General features: G+C 52.2%; 1 protein-coding gene and 1 long non-coding RNA gene across 2 annotated transcripts in view; one reads left to right on the forward strand and one right to left on the reverse strand.

Moving 5' to 3' along the window:
- The window catches only part of coq2 (coenzyme Q2 4-hydroxybenzoate polyprenyltransferase), a 65,751-nt gene that overhangs the window by 22,604 nt on the left and 21,280 nt on the right, over window positions 1-21,867 (forward strand). Inside the window, exon 5 of the mRNA XM_072496344.1 lies at window positions 21,371-21,504. Coding sequence (XP_072352445.1) covers window positions 21,371-21,504 — 134 coding nt within the window. The remainder of the gene's footprint in view (window positions 1-21,370; window positions 21,505-21,867) is intronic.
- On the reverse strand, window positions 497-12,213 carry LOC140408728 (uncharacterized). The gene is made up of 2 exons (XR_011940178.1): window positions 10,344-12,213; window positions 497-1,353 (listed from the first exon to the last, which is right to left on the reverse strand). It is a non-coding gene; the product is annotated as an uncharacterized lncRNA (long non-coding RNA).

Below are 21,867 nucleotides of genomic sequence, written 5' to 3' on the forward strand. Positions count from 1 at the left end.
ACTGGGCTAATAGAGAATAAGGAAATGGCAGGCATGGCAAACAAATATTTTAGGGCGGCACCCTGGCACAGTGGTTAGCACTGCTGCCTCATAGCCCTGAGGACCCCAGTTCGATCCCGGCCCCGGGTCACTGTCCGTATGGAGTTTGCACATTCTCCCCGTGTCTGCATGGGTCTCATTCCCACAACCGAAAAAGATGTGCATGTTAGGTGCATTGGCCACGCTAAATTGTCCCTTAATTGGGAAAAAATTGGGTACTCTAAAATTTAAAAAAATATTTTGGCCTGGGGTTTCACTGGGCCATGGAGACTCCATGGAGCTCCCTAAATGGGAGGTGGGATCCAGAACTGGAAATGCAAGGTCCATTTCTGACATTTAATTTTCATTGTAGGTGAGGGGGGTGCTTTATTCCTCATGAGAAACACAAACTCAGCAGGGCCATTTCAGCTGAGTGCTGAATGTAGCACCATCGATCACACACGAGGCGAGACGTAAAGAACTTCAATTGAGGCTTTATTGAGCAGACTTGTTCAGACTTGTTCCCCAGCAGCTCAGTCACAGAATGCAGCTGCGGGGAGTAAACGGGGTTCTTATACCCCGCCTATCTGGGTGGAGCCCAGTAGGCGGCAGATCCAATCGGGACCCAGCATCTGTCCTCCAATAGCTCCTCGGCATTCATGGTGTACCGTATTACCCCTAATACTTACCACCACATTCTCCCCTTGTTAAAAAGGAACCCGGCGGGGTGGTGGGTGGCATGGTGGTAGGGGTTTACAGGGTCGTACCTTAACCATTGAACTATATACAATCATGCCGCTTTTACTGGGCCACTGAATTATTCACATTTTACCCGATTTGCAGCGTTAACTATTTACAACAATGCCGCTTTACTGGGCCACTGAATTATATACAACTTAAGTCGATTCGATGAGTCGAAATGGTGCTCTGGTCGCCCTTTCCGATCGTCTCAGTCCGGGTGGTGGTGCTGGCTCGGGTCCGGTCGACTCTGGGAGCATCGCACTGTCCCCCTCAGTTTCCTTACTCCTGGACGGGCCTGGGAGGAGAACCGATCCCCCGGGAAGGGGGTGGCTGTGGGGTGCACCGGCGGGAGTGAGGGGGAGGTGATTGGTGTTGGGGGGGGTGTGGGGAGCTCCGGCGGGCGCCAGGTCCCGCAGATAGACCGTATCCTGTTGGCCGTCTGGGTACGCCACGTAGGCGTACTGCGGGTTTGCGTGGAGTAGATGTACCTTCTCCACCAGTGGGTCTGATTTGTGCGCCTGCACATGTTTCCGGAGCAGGATGGATCCCGGGGCTGCCAGCCAGGTCGGGAGTGACGTTCCAGAAGCGGACTTCCTAGGGAAGACAAGGAGGCGCTCGTGAGGCGTTTGGTTAGTGGTGGTACACAGCAGGGACCGGATAGAATGAAGGGCATCCAGGAGTACTTCCTACCAGCGGGAAGTTGGGAGACTCCTAGACCGTAGGGCCAGTAGGACGGTCTTCCAGACCGTTCCATTCTCCCTCTCTACCTGCCCGTTCCCCCGGGGGTTGTAGCTGGTCATCCTGCTCGAGGCTATGCCCTTACTGAGCAGGAATTGACACAGCTCGTCACTCATGAAGGAGGACCCCCTATCATAAGAACATAAGAACTAGGAGCAGGAGTAGGCCATCTGGCCCCTCGAGCCTGCTCCACCATTCAGTGAGATCATGGCTGATCTTTTGTGGACTCAGCTCCACTTTCCGGCCCGAACACCATAACCCTTAATCCCTTTATTCTTCAAAAAACTATTTATCTTTATCTTAAAAGGAGCCTCTACTGCTTCACTGGGCAAGGAATTCCATAGATTCACAACCCTTTGGGTGAAGAAGTTTCTCCTAAACTCAGTCCTAAATCTACTTCCCCTTATTTTGAGGCTATGCCCCCTAGTTCTGCTTTCACCCGCCAGTGGAAACAACCTGCCCGCATCTATCCTATCTATTCCCTTCATAATCTTATATGTTTCTATAAGATCCCCCCTCATCCTTCTAAATTCCAACGAGTACAGTCCCAGTCTACTCAACCTCTCCTCGTAATCCAACCCCTTCAGCTCTGGGATTAACCTAGTGAATCTCCTCTGCACACCCTCCAGTGCCAGTACGTCCTTTCTCAAGTAAGGAGACCAAAACTGAACACAATACTCCAGGTGTGGCCTCACTAACACCTTATACAATTGCAGCAGAACCTCCCTAGTCTTAAACTCCATCCCTCTAGCAATGAAGGACAAAATTCCATTTGCCTTCTTAATCACCTGTTGCACCTGAAAACCAACTTTCTGCGACTCATGCACTAGGACACCCAAGTCTCTCTGCACAGCAGCATGTTTTAATATTTTATCATTTAAATAATAATCCCTCTTGCTGTTATTCCTACCAAAATGGATAACCTCACATTTGTCAACATTGTATTCCATCTGCCAGACCCTAGCCCATTCACTTAACCTATCCAAATCCCTCTGCAGACTTCCAGTATCCTCTGCACTTTTTGCTTTACCACTTATCTTAGTGTCGTCTGCAAACTTGGACACATTGCCCTTGGTCCCCAACTCCAAATCATCTATGTAAATTGTGAACAGTTGTGGGCCCAACACTGATCCCTGAGGGACACCACTAGCTACTGATTGCCAACCAGAGAAACACCCATTAATCCCCACTCTTTGCTTTCTATTAATTAACCAATCCTCTATCCATGCTACTACTTTCCCCTTAATGCCATGCATCTTTATCTTATGCAACAATCTTTTGTGTGGCACCTTGTCAAAGGCTTTCTGGAAATCCAGATATGCCACATCCATTGGCTCCCCGTTATCTACCGCACTGTTAATGTCCTCAAAAAATTCCACTAAATTAGTTAGGCACGACCTGCCCTTTATGAACCCATGCTGCGTCTGCCCAATGGGACAATTTCCATCCAGATGCCTCGCTATTTCTTCCTTGATGATAGATTCCAGCATCTTCCCTACTACCGAAGTTAAGCTCACTAGCCTATAATTACCCGCTTTCTGCCTACCTCCTTTTTTAAATAGTGGTGTCACGTTTACTCATTTCCAATCCGCCGGGACCACCCCAGAGTCTAGTGAATTTTGGTAAATTATCACTAGTGCATTTGCAATTTCCCTAGCCATCTCTTTTAGCACTCTGTGATGCATTCCATCAGGTCCAGGAGACTTGTCTACCTTTAGCCCCATTAGCTTGCCCATCACTACCTCCTTGGTGATATCAATCCTCTCAAGGTCCTCACCTGTCATAGCCTCATTCGCTATGGATGTAGGCGGGGAAACCGAACAGGGTAAAAATGGTGCATAGGGCTTTAATGACCGTGGCCGCGGTCATGTCGGGGCAGGGGATGGCGAAGGGGAAACAGGAGTATTCGTCAACGACGTTAAGAAAGTACGTGTTGCGATCGGTGGAGGGGAGGGGGCCTTTGAAGTCCAAACTGTGGCGTTCAAAGGGACGGGAAGCCTTTATCAGGTGCGCTCTATCTGGCCTGAAAAAATGGGGTTTGCATTTTGCGCAGATTTGGCAGTTCCTGGTGACTGTTCGGACCTCCTCGACGGAGTACGGGAGGTTGCGGGCCTTTATGAAATGGTAGAAACATAGAACATAGAACAATACAGCGCAGTACAGGCCCTTCGGCCCACGATGTTGCACCAAAACAAAAGCCATCTAACCTACACTATGCCATTATCATCCATATGTTTATCCAATAAACTTTTAAATGCCCTCAATGTTGGCGAGTTCACTACTGTAGCAGGTAGGGCATTCCACGGCCTCACTACTCTTTGCGTAAAGAACCTACCTCTGACCTCTGTCCTATATCTATTACCCCTCAGTTTAAAGTTATGTCCCCTCGTGCCAGCCATATCCATCCGCGGGAGAAGGCTCTCACTGTCCACCCTATCCAACCCCCTGATCATTTTGTATGCCTCTATTAAGTCTCCTCTTAACCTTCTTCTCTCCAACGAAAACAACCTCAAGTCCGTCAGCCTTTCCTCATAAGATTTTCCCTCCATACCAGGCAACATCCTGGTAAATCTCCTCTGCACCCGCTCCAAAGCCTCCACGTCCTTCCTATAATGCGGTGACCAGAACTGTACGCAATACTCCAAATGTGGCCGGACCAGAGTTCTGTACAGCTGCAACATGACCTCCCGACTCCGGAACTCAATCCCTCTACCAATAAAGGCCAACCCTCCATAGGCCTTCTTCACAACCCTATCAACCTGGGTGGCAACTTTCAGGGATCTATGTACATGGACACCTAGATCCCTCTGCTCATCCACACTTTCAAGAACTTTACCATTAGCCAAATATTCCGCATTCCTGTTATTCCTTCCAAAGTGAATCACCTCACACTTCTCTACATTAAACTCCATTTGCCACCTCTCAGCCCAGCTCTGCAGCTTATCTATATCCCTCTGTAACCTGCTACATCCTTCCACACTATCGACAACACCACCGACTTTAGTATCGTCTGCAAATTTACTCACCCACCCTTCTGCGCCTTCCTCTAGGTCATTGATAAAAATGACAAACAGCAACGGCCCCAGAACAGATCCTTGTGGTACTCCACTTGTGACTGTACTCCATTCTGAACATTTCCCATCAACCACCACCCTCTGTCTTCTTTCAGCTAGCCAATTTCTGATCCACATCTCTAAATCACCCTCAATCCCCAGCCTCCGTATTTTTTGCAATAGCCTACCGTGGGGAACCTTATCAAACGCTTTGCTGAAATCCATATACACCACATCAACTGCTCTACCCTCGTCTACCTGTTCAGTCACCTTCTCAAAGAACTCAATAAGGTTTGTGAGGCATGACCTACCCTTCACAAAGCCATGCTGACTATCCCTGATCATATTATTCCTATCTAGATGATTATAAATCTTGTCCCTTATAATCCCCTCCAAGACTTTACCCACTACAGACGTGAGGCTCACCGGTCTATAGTTGCCAGGGTTGTCTCTGCTCCCCTTTTTGAACAAAGGGACCACATTTGCTGTCCTCCAGTCCTCTGGCACTATTCCTGTAGCCAATGATGACATAAAAATCAAAGCCAAAGGTCCAGCAATCTCTTCCCTGGCCTCCCATAGAATCCTAGGATAAATCCCATCAGGTCCCGGGGACTTATCTATTTTCAGCCTGTCCAGAATTGCCAACACCTCTTCCCTACGTACCTCAATGCCATCTATTCTATTAGCCTGGGGCTCAGCATTCTCCTCCACAATATTATCTTTTTCCTGAGTGAATACTGACGAAAAATATTCATTTAGTATCTCGCCTATCTCTTCAGACTCCACACACAATTTCCCATCCCTGTCCTTGACTGGTCCTACTCTTTCCCTAGTCATTCGCTTATTCCTGACATACCTATAGAAAGCTTTTGGGTTTTCCTTGATCCTTCCTGCCAAATACTTCTCATGTCCCCTCCTTGCTCGTCTTAGCTCTCTCTTTAGATCCTTTCTCGCTACCTTGTAACTATCCATCGCCCCAACCGAAACTTCACACTTCATCTTCACATAGGCCTTCTTCTTCCTCTTAACAAGAGATTCCACTTCCTTGGTAAACCACAGTTCCCTCGCTCGACGCCTTCCTCCCTGTCTGACCGGTACATACTTATCAAGAACACGCAGTAGCTGATCCTTGAACAAGCCCCACTTATCCAGTGTGCCCAACACTTGCAGCCTACTTCTCCACCTTATCCCCCCCAAGTCACGTCTAATGGCATCATAATTGCCCTTCCCCCAGCTATAACTCTTGCCCTGCGGTGTATACTTATCCCTTTCCATCATTAACGTAAACGTCACCGAATTGTGGTCACTGTCCCCAAAGTGCTCTCCTACCTCCAAATCCAACACCTGGCCTGGTTCATTACCCAAAACCAAATCCAACGTGGCCTCGCCTCTTGTTGGCCTGTCAACATATTGTTTCAGGAAACCCTCCTGCACACACTGTACAAAAAACGACCCATCTATTGTACTCGAACTATATCTTTTCCAGTCAATATTTGGAAAGTTAAAGTCTCCCATAATAACTACCCTGTTACTTTCGCTCATATCCAGAATCATCTTCGCCATCCTTTCCTCTACATCCCTATAACTATTAGGAGGCCTATAAAAAACTCCCAACAGGGTGACCTCTCCTTTCCGGTTTCTAACTTCAGCCAATACTACCTCGGAAGAAGAGTCCCCATCTAGCATCCTCTCCGCCACCGTAATACTGCTCTTGACTAGCAGCGCCACACCTCCCCCTCTTTTGCCTCCTTCTCTGAGCTTACTAAAACACCTAAACCCCGGAACCTGCAACATCCATTCCTGTCCCTGCTCTATCCATGTCTCCGAAATGGCCACAACATCGAAGTCCCAGGTACCAACCCACGCTGCCAGTTCCCCTACCTTGTTTCGTATACTCCTGGCATTGAAGTAGACACACTTCAAACCACCTACCTGAACGCTGGCCCCCTCCTGCGACGTCAAATCTGTGCTCCTGACCTCTATACTCTCATTCCCCCTTACCCTAAAACTACAATCCAGGTTCCCATGCCCCTGCTGCATTAGTTTAAACCCCCCCAAAGAGCACTAACAAATCTCCCCCCCAGGATATTTGTGCCCCTCAGGTTCAGATGTAGACCATCCTGTCTGTAGAGGTCCCACCTTCCCCAGAAAGAGCCCCAGTTATCCAAAAATCTGAAACCCTCCCGCCTGCACCATCCCTGTAGCCACGTGTTTAAATGCTCTCTCTCCCTATTCCTCATCTCTCTATCACGTGGCACGGGCAACAACCCAGAGATAACAACTCTGTTTGTTCTAGTTCTGAGCTTCCATCCTAGCTCCCTGAAAGCCTGCCTGACATCCTTGTCCCCTTTCCTACCTATGTCGTTGGTGCCAATGTGGACCACGACTTGGGGCTGCTCCCCCTCCCCCCTAAGGACCCGGAAAACACGATCCGAGACATCACGTACCCTTGCACCTGGGAGGCAACATACCAAACGTGAGTCTCTCACGCTCCCACAAAATCTCCTATCTGTGCCCCTGACTATAGAGTCCCCAATTACTAATGCTCTGCTCCTCTCCCCCCTTCCCTTCTGAGCAACAGGGACAGACTCCGTGCCAGAGGCCCGTACCCCATGGCTTACCCCTGGTAAGTCGTCCCCCCCACAAGTATCCAAAGCGGTATACTTGTTTCTCAGGGGAACGACCGCAGGGGATCCCTGCACTGACTGTTTTTTCCCAGTCCCTCTTACAGTTACCCACCTATCTCCAATCTTTGGTGTAACTAATTCCCTGAAGCTGCTATCTATGACCCCTTCTGCCTCCCGAATGATCCGAAGTTCTTCCAACTCCAGCTCCAGTTCCCTAACTCGGTCTTGGAGGAGCTGGAGATGGCAGCACTTCCTGCAGGTAAAATCAGCAGGGACACTAACTGCATCCCTCACCTCAAACATCCTGCAGGAGGAACATTGCACTCCCTTCCCTGCCATTCCTCTAACTTTCTACCAAGATCTGGCTAACAACTAAATTAAATTTTTATAAAAAAATAATAATAATATAATAAAAATATGGTACTTACCTCAGACCAATGGGTTTTATTATTAGGTTAGAGGAGGAGGGTGGGTGGGAGACACTACACGTGTAGTGTCTCGGGTTTCCTCTCCACCAGAATTTATTGGGAGGGTCTTCCCAGACGTCCGCGGGTCGACATCCTGATCCCGCCTAAAAAACTAATTTAAAAAAAAAAAGAAAAATTCTCAGCTCCTGCTGAAATTGACCAACCAGCCAGCTCCACTCCCGCTGAAATCGACTGGCCTGCCCCTGCAAAGAGAAGTGCTTTTAAAGGTTGACTTACCTCCCAGCAACCTCCTTCCGCAATGCTCCCGCTGAAACTGACTAACCAGCTGCTCTCACGCCGCCGAAATCGACTGGCCTGCCCCTGCAAAGAGAAGTGCTTTTAAAGGTTGACTTACCTCCCAGCAACCTCCTTCCGCAATGCTCCCGCTGAAATTGACTAACCAGCTGCTCTCACGCCGCCGAAATCGACTGGCCTGCCCCTGCAAAGAGAAGTGCTTTTAAAGGTTGACTTACCTCCCAGCAACCTCCTTCCGCAATGTTCCCGCTGAAACTGACTAACCAGCTGCTCTCACGCCGCCGAAATCGACTGGCCTGCCCCTGCAAAGAGAAGTGCTTTTAAAGGTTGACTTACCTCCCAGCAACCTCCTTCCGCAATGCTCCCGCTGAAACTGACTAACCAGCTGCTCTCACGCCGCCGAAATCGACTGGCCTGCCCCTGCAAAGAGAAGTGCTTTTAAAGGTTGACTTACCTCCCAGCAACCTCCTTCCGCAATGCTCCCGCTGAAACTGACTAACCAGCTGCTCTCACGCCGCCGAAATCGACTGGCCTGCCCCTGCAAAGAGAAGTGCTTTTAAAGGTTGACTTACCTCCCAGCAACCTCCTTCCGCAATGCTCCCGCTGAAACTGACTAACCAGCTGCTCTCACGCCGCCGAAATCGACTGGCCTGCCCCTGCAAAGAGAAGTGCTTTTAAAGGTTGACTTACCTCCCAGCAACCTCCTTCCGCAATGCTCCCGCTGAAATTGACTAACCAGCTGCTCTCACGCCGCCGAAAACGAGTGACCCCCGGGTGGCAGAGGTCCTCGTGGAGGGCTTGGAGACGGTCCACTTGTGCGTAGGCACATGTGCCGCGAGATAGAACATCGGACGGCTCGTTCAGCTTTCCGGGACGATACAAGATCTCATAATTGTAGGTGGAGAGTTCGATCCTCCACCGCAGGATCTTGTCGTTTTTTATCTTGCCCCGCTGTGCATTATCGAACATGAAGGCTACCGACCGTTGGTCAGTGAGGAGAGTGAATCTCCTACCGGCCAGGTAATGCCTCCAATGTCGCACAGCTTCCACTATGGCTTGGGCCTCCTTTTCTACTGAGGAGTGGCGAATTTCTGAAGGGTGGAGGGTCCGGGAGAAAAAAGCCACTGTTCTGCCTGCTTGGTTGAGCGTGGCCGCCAGAGCTACGTCGGACGCGTCGCTCTCGACTTGGTAGCGGAGGGACTCGTCGATGGCGCGCATCGTGGCCTTTGCGATATCCGCTTTGATGCGGCTGAAGGCCTGGCGGGCCTCTGTCGATGGCGCGCATCGTGGCCTTTGCGATATCCGCTTTGATGCGGCTGAAGGCCTGGCGGGCCTCTGTCGACAGGGGAAAGGTAGTGGACTGGATTAGTGGGCGGGCCCTGTCTGCGTATTGAGGAACCCACTGGGCGTAATAAGAAAAGAAGCCCAGGCAACGTTTCAGGGCTTTGGCACAGTGGGGGAGAGGGAACTCCATGAGGGGGCGCATGCGTTCGGGGTCGGGGCCTATCACTCCATTACGCACTACGTAGCCAAGGATGGCTAGACGGTCGGTGCTAAATACGCATTTTTCCTCATTGTAGGTGAGGTTGAGGGCGTTAGCGGTCCGGAGGAATTTGCAGAGGTTGGTGTCGTGGTCCTGCTGGTCGTGGCCGCAGATGGTGACGTTGTCGAGGTACGGGAACGTGGCCCGTAAAACGTGCTGGTCAACCATTCGGTCCATCTCCCGTTGGAAGACCGAGACTCCGTTCGTGACGCCGAATGGAACCCTTAAGAAGTGGTATAGCTGCCCGTCTGCTTCGAAGGCAGTGTACGTGCGGTCACCGGGGCGAATGGGGAGCTGGTGGTAGGCGGACTTAAGGTCCACGGTGGAGAAGACCTTGTACTGTGCAATCCGATTGACCATGTCGGATATGGGGGGAAGAGGGTATGCATCTAGCTGCGTGTACCTGTTGATGGTCTGACTGTAGTCTACGACCATCTTTTGCTTCTCCCCTGTCTTCACTACTACCACCTGAGCGCTCCAGGGAGTATTGCTGGCCTGGATTATGCCTTCCTTCAGCAGCCGCTGGACTTCGGACCTGATAAACGTCCGGTCCTGGGTGCTGTACCGTCTGCTCCTAGTGGCAACGGGTTTGCAATCCGGGGTGAGGTTCGCAAACAAGGAGGGCGGTTCGACCTTGAGTGTCGCGAGGCCGCAGATAGTCAGTGGGGGTATAGGGCCGCCAAATTTGAATGTTAAGCTCTGGAGGTTGCATTGGAAGTCCAACCCCAGGAGGGTGGGAGCGCAGAGGTGGGGGAAGGCCATACAGCCGGTAATTTTTGAACTCTCTCCCCTGCACCGTTAGGTTTGCGATGCAGAACCCTTTGATTGCAACGGAGTGGGACCCCGCCGCCAGGAAAAAATTTTGGGTGCTTGGCCGAATTACAAGGGAACAGCGTCTTACCGTGTCCGGGTGAATAAAACTCTCTGTGCTCCCCGAGCCGATCAAACACGGCGTCTCGTGCCCGTTCACCAGCACCTTTGTCGTTGTCGTCTGGAGCGTCCGGAGCCGCGACTGGTCGAGGGTCACCGATGCCAAACGTGGTTGGTGCATCAGACCGTTGTCTTCAGGCAGTGTGGAGCCGTCCACACTGGGGTCCTTGCCTGTCAGCCAAGATGGCGGCGTCCATGGATCGCACGCGGTCGGCGGTGGACAAAATGGCCGCTCCCATGGGTCGCACGCGGCCGGGGTGGACAAAATGGCCGCTCCCATGGATCGCACGCGGCCTGTGGGTAGTAAGTTGGCGGCACCTGTCCCCCCCTCGTGGTGTCCGGGGCCCAAAATGGCGGCGCCCGTTGGCCGCCCGTGGGTCGCTGGGGGGGTTGAGTCCGTGGTCCCGTTTCTTCCCCGGAGATAGCGGCGAACCCACGGGACTGGCACACCGCCGCGTAGTGCCCCTTTTTACCGCAGTTTTTGGCAGGTGGCCGAGCAGGCCGGGCAGCGCTGGCAGGGGTGTTTTGGCTGCCTGCAAAAATAGCAGCGGGGCCCCCCGGGTGGTCTGGAATTCTGGCTGCGCACGCTTGCGGAGGGGTGGGGGGTGCCGGGGGGCCGGTCGCGGCGGGGGTCCACGGAGCCCAAGGGGCTGCAGCGCGGTCGGGGGCATAGGCGCGGGCGTTTTGGGAGGCCACGTCGAGGGAGGTTGCAAGGGCCCGTACCTCTGTGAGTCCGAGAGAGTCTTTCTCTAAAAGTCTCTGGCGAATTTGCGACGATGCCAAACCTGCTACGTAAGCGTCTCTGATCAGGAGGTCCGTATGTTCGTTCGCCGTAAACGCTGGGCAGTTGCAGTTTCTTCCCAGGATCGTTAGAGCATTGAAGAATTTGTCTAGCGATTCCCCAGGGATTTGTCGTCTCGTCGCGAGCTGGTAGCGTGCGTAGACCTGGTTGATGGGCCGAATGTAGATCTCCTTCAGCAAGTTGATCGCCGCTGGGAATTCTTCCGCGTCCTCGACGAGTGAGTAGATTTTGTGACTCACCCTGGAATGCAGGACCTGCATCTTCTGGGTCTTCTGTTGGTCTGCCGGGGGCCGTTCGGAGGTATCCCTCAAAGCACGCCAGCCAGTGCTTAAGCGCCGATGTTGCGTTAGCTGCTTGGGGGCCGATTCGCAGGCAATCCGGGGCGATCCGGAGCTCCATATTCCTTTTTATGTCTGCTCAATAAATTGTAGCATCATCGATCACACACGAGGCGAGACGTAGAGAACTTTAATCGAGGCTTTATTGAGCAGACTTGTTCAGACTTGTTCCCCAGCAGCTCAGTCACAGAATGCAGCTGCGGGGAGTAAACGGGGTTCTTATACCCCGCCTATCTGGGTGGAGCCCAGTAGGCGGCAGATCCAATCGGGACCCAGCATCTGTCCTCCAATAGCTCCTCGGCCTTCATGGTGTACCGTATTACCCCTAATACATACCACCACATGAAACATATCCCATTTTCACTGTGGCAAGGACCTTAATCCAAGTGTGGGAGATTAAGTGCTCATTAAGTGTGAAGAAGGTCTGTAGAATTGTCAAACTGTGAAATTATTTAAATCCAAACACTTTAAAATTAAAAAAAGCTCCCTGTGTCAGTGAAAGATTAGGAAAGCAATCTGGTCTACCAATTACATTAAGTCCTCGTATAATGGTGTCCCATTTAACATTATTCCACTGTAAAATCGTCACGCGATTCATTTTAACGTAATTTCCCATGAGACCCGATTGATGCCAGTTTGCAAGCACTCCAACCACCGATCTTGAGCCTCTCCTCTCCCCAACTCCAGCCTGCGGCCTTTCCCCTTCCCTCTGACCTCCGGGCTGCGATCCCTCTCCCACCCCCTGTCTACAGCTTCTCCACTTCCCTCCCACCTCCGGGTTGCAGTCTCTCCCCTCCTCTCCCCCGCTTCTGGGCTGCGAGCTCTCCCCTTCCCCGCCCCCGCGCTGCAAGATCTCCCCTTCCCCGCCCCCGAGCTGCGATCTCTCCCCTTCCCCACCCCCAGGCTGCGAGCTCCCTACCCCTGCACCCGGGCTGCGACCTCTCCCCTTCCCCACCCCGGGCTGCAGCCTCTCCCTACCCCCACCCCGGGCTGCAGCCTCTCCCTACCCCCGCCCCTGGGCTGCAACCTCTCCCCTTCCCCGCCCCCAGGCTGCGACCTCTCCCCTTCCCCGGGCTGCGACCTCTCCCCTTCCCCGGGCTGCGACCTCTCCCCTTCCCCGGGTTGCGACATCTCCCCTTCCCCGGGATGCGGCCTCTCCCCTTCACCAGGCTGCGGCCTCTCCCGTTCACCCGGGCAGCGACCTCTCCCCTTCACCAGGCTGCGGCCTCTTCCCCTTCCCCGCCCCGGGCTACGACCTCCCTACCCCCGGGCTGCGACCTCTCCCCTTCCCTGCCCCGAGGCTGTGACCTCTCCCCTTCCCCGCCCCCTGGCTGCGACCTCTCCCCTTCCCCGCCCCCTGGCTGCGACCTCTCCCCTTCACCGCCCCCGGGCTACGACATCGCCCCTACCCCCGCCCCCGGGCTGCAGCCTCTCCCTACCCCCGGGCTGCGACCTCTCCCCTTCCCCGCCTCCGGGCTGCAACCTCCCCTTCCCAGCCCCCGGGCTGTGACCTCTCCCCTTCCCCGCCCACAGGCTGCGACCTCTTCCCTTCCCCACCCCCGAACTGTGACTTCTCCCCTCCTACCCCCCCGAGCTGCGGCCCCTCCTACCCCCCCGAGCTGCGGCCCCTCCTCTCCCACCCCCCCCCGAGCTGCGGCCCCTCCTTTCTCCCGCTTCCGATCTGCGGCTACTCCTTTCCCCCGCTCCCGAGCTGCAGCCCCTCCTTTCCCCCGCTCCCGAGCTGTGGCCCCTCCTTTTCTCCCGCCTCGTGCTGCAGCCCCTCCTTTCCCCCGCCTCCGAGCTGCACCCCTCCTTTACCCCCGTCTCCGGGCTGCGGCCCCTCCTTTTCCCCCACCTCCGGGCTGCAGCCCCTCCTTTCCCCCGCCTTCTAGCAGCGGCCTCTCTTTTTCCCCCGCCTCTGAACAGCGGCCCTTCTCCTTTCCCCGCTTCCGAGTTGCGGCATCTCCCCTTTCCCCACCTCCGAGCTGGAACCTCTCTTTTCCCCGCCTCTGGGTTGCAGCCCCTCCTTTTCCCCCGCCTCCGAGCTGGGGCCTCTCTTTTTCCTCCGCCCCCCGGGTTGCGACCTCTCCCCTTCCCCACCTCCAGGCTGTGAGCTCTCCCCTTCCCCGCCCTCCCGGGTTGCGACCTCTTCTTTCCCCCGCCTCCAGGGGTTGCGGCCTCTCCCATCAAATTGTGCTTAAAAAAATTTGCTGCGTGCGTTTGGAGCTCTTGGGTTTGGGGTGATATACTGGAGAAAATTTACATTGCACAAATATGAAATTAGCTTTCCAGCCCCTGTAGTTAGAAATTAGTATGCCATTAATGACCTAGTTAGACTTAATTAACAAGGTGTACCTTTTTAGAATTTTTAAAGCAATATTACATTTCTTATCAGTTCTGTGATTTCAAATTGACTGCAGTCTGCGGGTTTTTTTTAAAATTAAATATTTTATTGAAAATTTTTGGTCAACCAACACAGTACATTGTGCATCCTTTACACAATATTATAACAACACAAATAACAATGACCTATTTTATAAACAAAAAATGAATAAATAATAAATAACAAAAATGAAAACTAGCCCGAATTGGCAACTGCTTTGTCACAAGTAACACTCTCCAAAAATATAATTTAACAGTCCAATATATAATTATCTGTAGCAACGACCTATACATACTATACAGTATATATTAACAACCCTGAGAGTCCTTCTGGTTCCTCCTCCCCGCCCCCCCCCCCGATCCTGGGCTGCTGCTGCTGCCTTCTTTTTCCCATTCCGTCTATCTTTCTGCGAGGTATTCGACGAACGGTTGCCACCGCCTGGTGAACCCTTGAGCCGACCCCCTTAGGACGAACTTAATCCGCTCTAGCTTTATAAACCCCGCCATGTCATTTATCCAGGTCTCCACCCCCGGGGGCTTGGCTTCTTTCCACATTAGCAATATCCTGCGCCGGGCTACTAGGGACGCAAAGGCCAAAACATCGGCCTCTCTCGCCTCCTGCACTCCCGGCTCTTGTGCAACCCCAAATATAGCCAACCCCCAGCTTGGTTCGACCCGGACTCCTACTACTTTTGAAAGCACCTTTGTCACCCCCATCCAAAACCCCTGTAGTGCCGGGCATGACCAAAACATATGGGTATGATTCGCTGGGCTTCTCGAGCACCTCGCACACCTATCCTCCACCCCAAAAAATTTACTGAGCCGTGCTCCAGTCATATGTGCCCTGTGTAATACCTTAAACTGAATCAGGCTTAGCCTGGCACACGAGGACGACGAGTTTACCCTGCTTAGGGCATCTGCCCACAGCCCCTCCTCGATCTCCTCCCCCAGCTCTTCTTCCCATTTCCCTTTTAGTTCATCTACCATAGTCTCCCCTTCGTCCCTCATTTCCCTATATATATCTGACACCTTACCATCCCCCACCCATGTCTTTGAGATCACTCTGTCCTGCACCTCTTGTGTCGGGAGCTGCGGGAATTCCCTCACCTGTTGCCTCGCAAAAGCCCTCAGTTGCATATACCTGAATGCATTCCCTTGGGGCAACCCATATTTCTCGGTCAGCGTTCCCAGACTCGCGAACTTCCCATCCACAAACAGATCTTTCAGTTGCGTTATTCCTGCTCTTTGCCACATTCCATATCCCCCATCCATTCCCCCCGGGGCAAACCTATGATTGTTTCTTATCGGGGACCCCCCCAAGGCTCCAGTCTTTCCCCTATGCCGTCTCCACTGTCCCCAAATCTTCAGTGTAGCCACCACCACCGGGCTTGTGGTGTAGTTCCTCGGTGAGAACGGCAATGGGGCTGTCACCATAGCCTGTAGGCTAGTCCCCCTACAGGACGCCCTCTCTAATCTCTTCCACGCCGCTCCCTCCTCCTCTCCCATCCACTTACTCACCATTGAAATATTAGCGGCCCAATAATACTCACATAGGCTCGGTAGTGCCAGCCCCCCCCTATCCCTGCTACGCTGTAAGAATCCCTTCCTCACTCTCGGGGTCTTCCCGGCCCACACAAAACCCATGATGCTCTTTTCAATCCTTTTATAAAAAGCCTTCGTGATCACCACCGGGAGGCACTGAAACACAAAGAGGAATCTCGGGAGGACCACCATCTTAACCGCCTGCACCCTCCCTGCCATTGACAGGGATACCATATCCCATCTCTTGAAATCCTCCTCCATCTGTTCCACCAACCGCGTTAAATTTAACCTATGCAATGTGCCCCAATTCTTAGCTATCTGGATCCCCAGGTAACGAAAGTCCCTTGTTACCTTCCTCAACGGTAGGTCCTCTATTTCTCTACTCTGCTCCCCTGGATGCACCACAAACAACTCACTTTTCCCCATGTTCAATTTATACCCTGAAAAATCCCCAAACTCCCCAAGTATCCGCATTATTTCTGGCATCCCCTCCGCCGGGTCCGCCACGTATAGTAGCAAATCGTCCGCATACAAAGATACCCGGTGCTCTTCTCCTCCCCTAAGTACTCCCCTCCACTTCTTGGAACCCCTCAACGCTATCGCCAGGGGCTCAATCACCAGTGCAAACAATAATGGGGACAGAGGGCATCCCTGCCTTGTCCCTCTATGGAGCCGAAAATATGCAGATCCCCGTCCATTCGTGACCACGCTCGCCACTGGGGCCCTATACAACAGCTGCACCCATCTAACATACCCCTCTCCAAAACCAAATCTCCTCAACACCTCCCACAAATAATCCCACTCCACTCTATCAAATGCTTTCTCGGCATCCATCGCCACTACTATCTCCGTTTCTCCCTCTGGTGGGGCCATCATCATTACCCCTAACAACCTCCGTATATTCGTGTTCAGCTGTCTCCCCTTCACAAACCCAGTTTGGTCCTCGTGGACCACCCCCGGGACACATTCCTCTATTCTCATTGCCATTACCTTGGCCAGGACCTTGGCATCTACATTTAGGAGGGAAATAGGTCTATAGGACCCGCATTGTAGCGGGTCCTTTTCCTTCTTTAAGAGAAGCGATATCGTTGCTTCAGACATAGTCGGGGGCAGTTGTCCCCTTTCCTTTGCCTCATTAAAGGTCCTCGTCAGTACCGGGGCGAGCAAGTCCACATATTTTCTATAGAATTCGACTGGGAATCCATCCGGTCCCGGGGCCTTTCCCGCCTGCATGCTCCTAATTCCTTTCACCACTTCTTCTACCTCGATCTGTGCTCCCAGTCCCACCCTTTCCTGCTCTTCCACCTTGGGAAATTCCAGCCGATCCAAGAAGCCCATCATTCTCTCCCTCCCATCCGGGGGTTGAGCTTCATATCAATTTTTATAAAATGTCTTGAACACTCCATTCACTCTCTCCGCTCCCCGCTCCATCTCTCCTTCCTCATCCCTCACTCCCCCTATTTCCCTCGCTGCTCCCCTTTTCCTCAATTGGTGTGCCAGCAACCTGCTCGCCTTCTCCCCATATTCGTACTGTACACCCTGTGCCTTCCTCCATTGTGCCTCTGCAGTGCCTGTAGTCAGCAAGTCAAATTCTACATGTAGCCTTTGCCTTTCCCTGTACAGTCCCTCCGCCGGTGCTTCCGCATATTGTCTGTCCACCCTCAAAAGTTCTTGCAGCAACCGCTCCCGTTCCTTACTCTCCTGCTTCCCTTTATGTGCCCTTATTGATATCAGCTCCCCTCTAACCACCGCCTTCAACGCCTCCCAGACCACTCCCACCTGGACCTCCCCATTATCATTGAGTTCCAAGTACTTTTCAATGCACCCCCTCACCCTTAGACACCCCCCCTCATCTGCCATTAGTCCCATGTCCATTCTCCAGGGTGGGCGCCCTCCTGTTTCCTCCCCTATCTCCAAGTCCACCCAGTGTGGAGCGTGATCCGAAATGGCTATAGCCGTATACTCCGTTCCCCTCACCTTCGGGATCAATGCCCTACCCAGCACAAAAAAGTCTATTCGCGAGTAGACTTTATGGACATAGGAGAAAAACGAGAACTCCTTACTCCTAGGTCTGCTAAATCTCCACGGGTCTACACCTCCCATCTGCTCCATAAAATCTTTAAGTACCTTGGCTGCTGCCGGCCTCCTTCCAGTCCTGGACTTCGACCTATCCAGCCCTGGTTCCAACACCGTATTAAAATCTCCCCCCATTATCAGATTTCCCATCTCTAGGTCCGGAATGTGTCCTAGCATCCGCCTCATAAAATTGGCATCATCCCAGTTCGGGGCATATACGTTTACCAAAACCACCGTCTCCCCCTGTAGTTTGCCACTCACCATCACGTATCTGCCCCCGTTATCCGCCACTATAGTCTTTGCCTCGAACATTACCCGCTTCCCCACTAATATAGCCACCCCCCTGTTTTTCGCATCTAGCCCCGAATGGAACACCTGCCCCACCCATCCTTTGCGTAGCCTAACCTGGTCTATCAGTTTCAGGTGCGTTTCCTGTAACATAACCACATCTGCCTTAAGTTTCTTAAGGTGTGCGAGTACCCGTGCCCTCTTTATCGGCCCGTTCAGCCCTCTCACGTTCCACGTGATCAGCCGAGTTGGGGGGCTTCCTACCCCCCCCCTTGTCGATTAGCCATCACCTTTTTCCAGCTCCTCACCCGCTTCCCACGCAGCTGTATCTCCCCCAGGCGGTGCCCCCCCGCCCATCCTCTCCCATACCAGCTCCCCCCTCTCCCCAGCAGCAGCAACCCAGTAATTCCCCCCCCCCCCCCCCCCCCCCCCCCGCTAGATCCCCCGCTAGCGTAATTACTCCCCCCATGTTGCTCCCAGAAGTCAGCAAATTCTGGCTGACCTCGGCTTCCCCCCGTGACCTCGGCTCGCATCGTGCGACGCCCCCTCCTTCCTGCTTCTCTCTTCCCGCCATGATTATCATAGCGCGGGAACCAAGCCCGCGCTTCTCCCTTGGCCCCGCCCCCAATGGCCAACGCCCCATCTCCTCCACCTCCCCTCCTCCCCCCATCACCACCTGTGGGAGAGAGAAAAGTTACCACATCGCAGGATTAGTACATAAAACCCCTCTTTGCCCCCCACATTCGCCCCACCACTTTGTTCGAACGTTCTTTTTAATAACCCGCTCATTCCAGTTTTTCTTCCACAATAAAAGTCCACGCTTCATCCGCCGTCTCAAAGTAGTGGTGCCTCCCTCGATATGTGACCCACAGTCTTGCCGGTTGCAGCATTCCAAATTTTATCTTCTTTTTATGAAGCACCGCCTTGGCCCGATTAAAGCTCGCCCTCCTTCTCGCCACCTCCGCACTCCAGTCTTGATAAACGCGGATCACCGCGTTCTCCCATTTACTGCTCCGAGTTTTCTTCGCCCATCTAAGGACCATTTCTCTATCCTTAAAACGGAGGAATCTTACCACTATGGCTCTGGGAATTTCTCCTGCTCTCGGTCCTCGCGCCATCACTCGGTATGCTCCCTCCACCTCCAACGGACCCGCCGGGGCCTCCGCTCCCATTAACGAGTGCAGCATCGTGCTCACATATGCCCCGACGTCCGCTCCCTCCACACCTTCAGGAAGACCAAGAATCCTCAGGTTGTTCCTCCTTGCGTTGTTTTCCAGTGCCTCCAACCTTTCCACACATCGTTTCTGATGTGCCTCCTGCGTCTCCGTCTTCACCACCAGGCCCTGTATATCGTCCTCATTCTCGGCTGCCTTTGCCTTCACGACCTGAAGCTCCCGCTCCTGGGTCTTTTGTTCCTCCTTTAGCCCTTCGATCGCCTGTAGTATCGGGGCCAACAGCTCTTTCTTCATTTCCTTTTTGATCTCTTCCACACAGCATTTCAAGAACTCTTGTTGTTCAGGGCCCCATGTTAAACTGCCACCTTCCGACGCCATCTTGGTTTTTGCTTGCCTTCCTTGCCGCTGTTCTAAAGGATCCACTGCAATCTGGCCACTCTCTCCTCCTTTTTCCATCCGTATCCAGGGGGGATTCCCTTCTGGTTTACCGCACAGTGTTTTTAGCCGTCAAAATTGCCGTTGGGGCTCCTATCAAGAGCCCAAAAGTCCGTTTCACAGGGAGCTGCCGAAACGTGCGACTCAGCTGGTCATCGCCGCACCCGGAAGTCCGTCTGCGGGGTTTTAATAGCACACCTTACGGTTCAGTGTAGGATCACCAAAAGCAAGTTCTGGATTTCCACTTTTAACTACACAAATACATCCCTTGCAGGGTGAAGAAATGAGCCTGGTGGGCGCTAATTATTGAACTGCTGACTGGCATGACAGTTCTCCGGCTCCATCCTACTCCAGGGTTTGGAAACCTGAGGTGGTGGAGGGGCTGCCACAGGGCTAACCATCTACAAGCCACGGTAGCTGTTTAAATTTATGACGGCCTACTAAAGGAGATTTTCCTGTTGACTTCGAGGTTCTTGGAACCCGGTGAGGACATTTTAGCTGGGTGCAGCACCAACCACAGACTGCTTGGTGTCTTCCCACCACCACCACCACCACATTGGTGGCCTAGCTGCAAAGACCAGTTTTTGTTTAAGGTTTGAAAAAGTAGAATCGAGGACGCGGGTTCGATCCCGACCCCGGGTCACTGTCCGTGTGGAGTTTGCACATTCTCCCTGTGTCTGCATGGGTCTCAGCCCCCTAACCCAAAAAGATGTGCAGCACGGTAGCACAAGTGGATAGCACAGTGGCTTCACAGCGCTAGGGTCCCAGGTTCGATTCCGGCTTGGGTCACTGTCTGCGGAGTCTGCACGTTCTCCCCGTGTCTGCGTGGGTTTCTTCCGGGTGCTCCGGTTTCCTTCCACAGTCCAAAGACGTGCAGGTTAGTTGGATTGACCATGGTAAATTGCCCTTAGTGACCAAAAGGGTTGGGAGGGGTTATTGGGTTACGGGGATAATGTGGAAGTGAGGGCCTTAAGTGGGTCGGTGCAGACTCGATGGGTCAAATGGCCTCCTTCTGCACTGTATGTTCTATTTTGGAAACACACTCGCCTTCACTTAGTTGCCATGACAGTTCCTACTACAGTTTTCAAACTGGAAGGCCTCTTATTATTACTTCCAGTTTAACGGTTTTATATTGGCTGCTGTTTGTATTGTGACAATATTGGCAGTTTAATTCATCTTTAATTGTTGTTCCTTTTACACTTTTTAAGTCCTTTCAACATTTCACCTGAAAAAAAAAACACTTTTGAGTAAGCCATTTATCAGAATTGCTGCTCTCTTTGCAGACACCAAGAGTAGAATTGGTCCTCACGGCGCCGAGGATCTGGGTTCGATCCCGGCCCCAGGTCACTGTCCGTGTGGAGTTTGCACATTCTCCCCGTGTCTGCGTGGCTGTCAGCCCCACAACCCAAAAAGATGTGCAGGCTAGATGTGCACACTAAATTGGCCCTTAATTGGAAGAAAAATAATTGGGTACTCTAAATTTATTTAAAAAAAATTTTTTTTTAAAGTGTAGAATCGATCCTGTGTGACAGGGTAAAAGTCCCTTTTATATCCTGCCTAATGTTTCTTGTCCAAGGACAATGGCCTATTTTAGCTTTTGATGATCAACACAAACTGCTGTAGCAGCAGCCAATCATAGAATCATAGAATTTACAGTGCAGAATTTCCAGCATTTTCTATTTTACATTTCAGATTTCTAGTGTCTGCAATATTTTGCCTTTTATATAAATGATGTGGAGTTCCCCTGCCTCAAGATGTTATGCTTGCACTGGAAATTCGGTTTGCCCAAAATACTTCATGTGGCACTGCAAAAAGGGCTGACTTGCCACCTGATGTATTGCACTCCCCTTCCCACCCACCCCACCACCTGCTGTGATCTTTTTACCTCCGCGTTTTTTTTCCACTATTTCTTTTATAGATTTGCATATACATTAGATTTATCCTGAATTATTGTCTATAGGTCTTGCATTCAACTGGGGAGCACTTTTAGGATGGTCTGCTGTGAAGAATTCCTGTGATTGGTCAATCTGCCTACCACTTTATATTTCTGGTATCATGTGGACATTGATATATGACACTATTTATGCACATCAGGTAAGATTATAAATTAAATCTAAATTTCGGTTCTCCAACTTCTAGACTAGAACAGGCAGCACCCACAAGAGCTGCTAAAACCTAAATCAAACCATGGGCGGGATTTACCGACGAACCTGCTGCATGTATTTCGGCAGAATGACAGTTGGATTTTCAGACCCCGCCGTTGTCAACAGGATTTCCCAGTAACTGCACCCCTCGTCGCCGAGAAACCCATGGGACCGGACTACCTCACCCGCGTGAACAGCCGCTAGATCATGCCCCATGTTTACCATGAACAATTATAGTGGTATTGCAACATACAGCAGCTGTCCAAAAGGGTACAAACAACTGACATTTATATTGTCTTTAAATAGAAAAATA

The sequence above is a fragment of the Scyliorhinus torazame genome, chromosome 3 (genome assembly GCF_047496885.1).
Source record: "Scyliorhinus torazame isolate Kashiwa2021f chromosome 3, sScyTor2.1, whole genome shotgun sequence".
Classification (NCBI taxonomy): domain Eukaryota; kingdom Metazoa; phylum Chordata; class Chondrichthyes; order Carcharhiniformes; family Scyliorhinidae; genus Scyliorhinus; species Scyliorhinus torazame.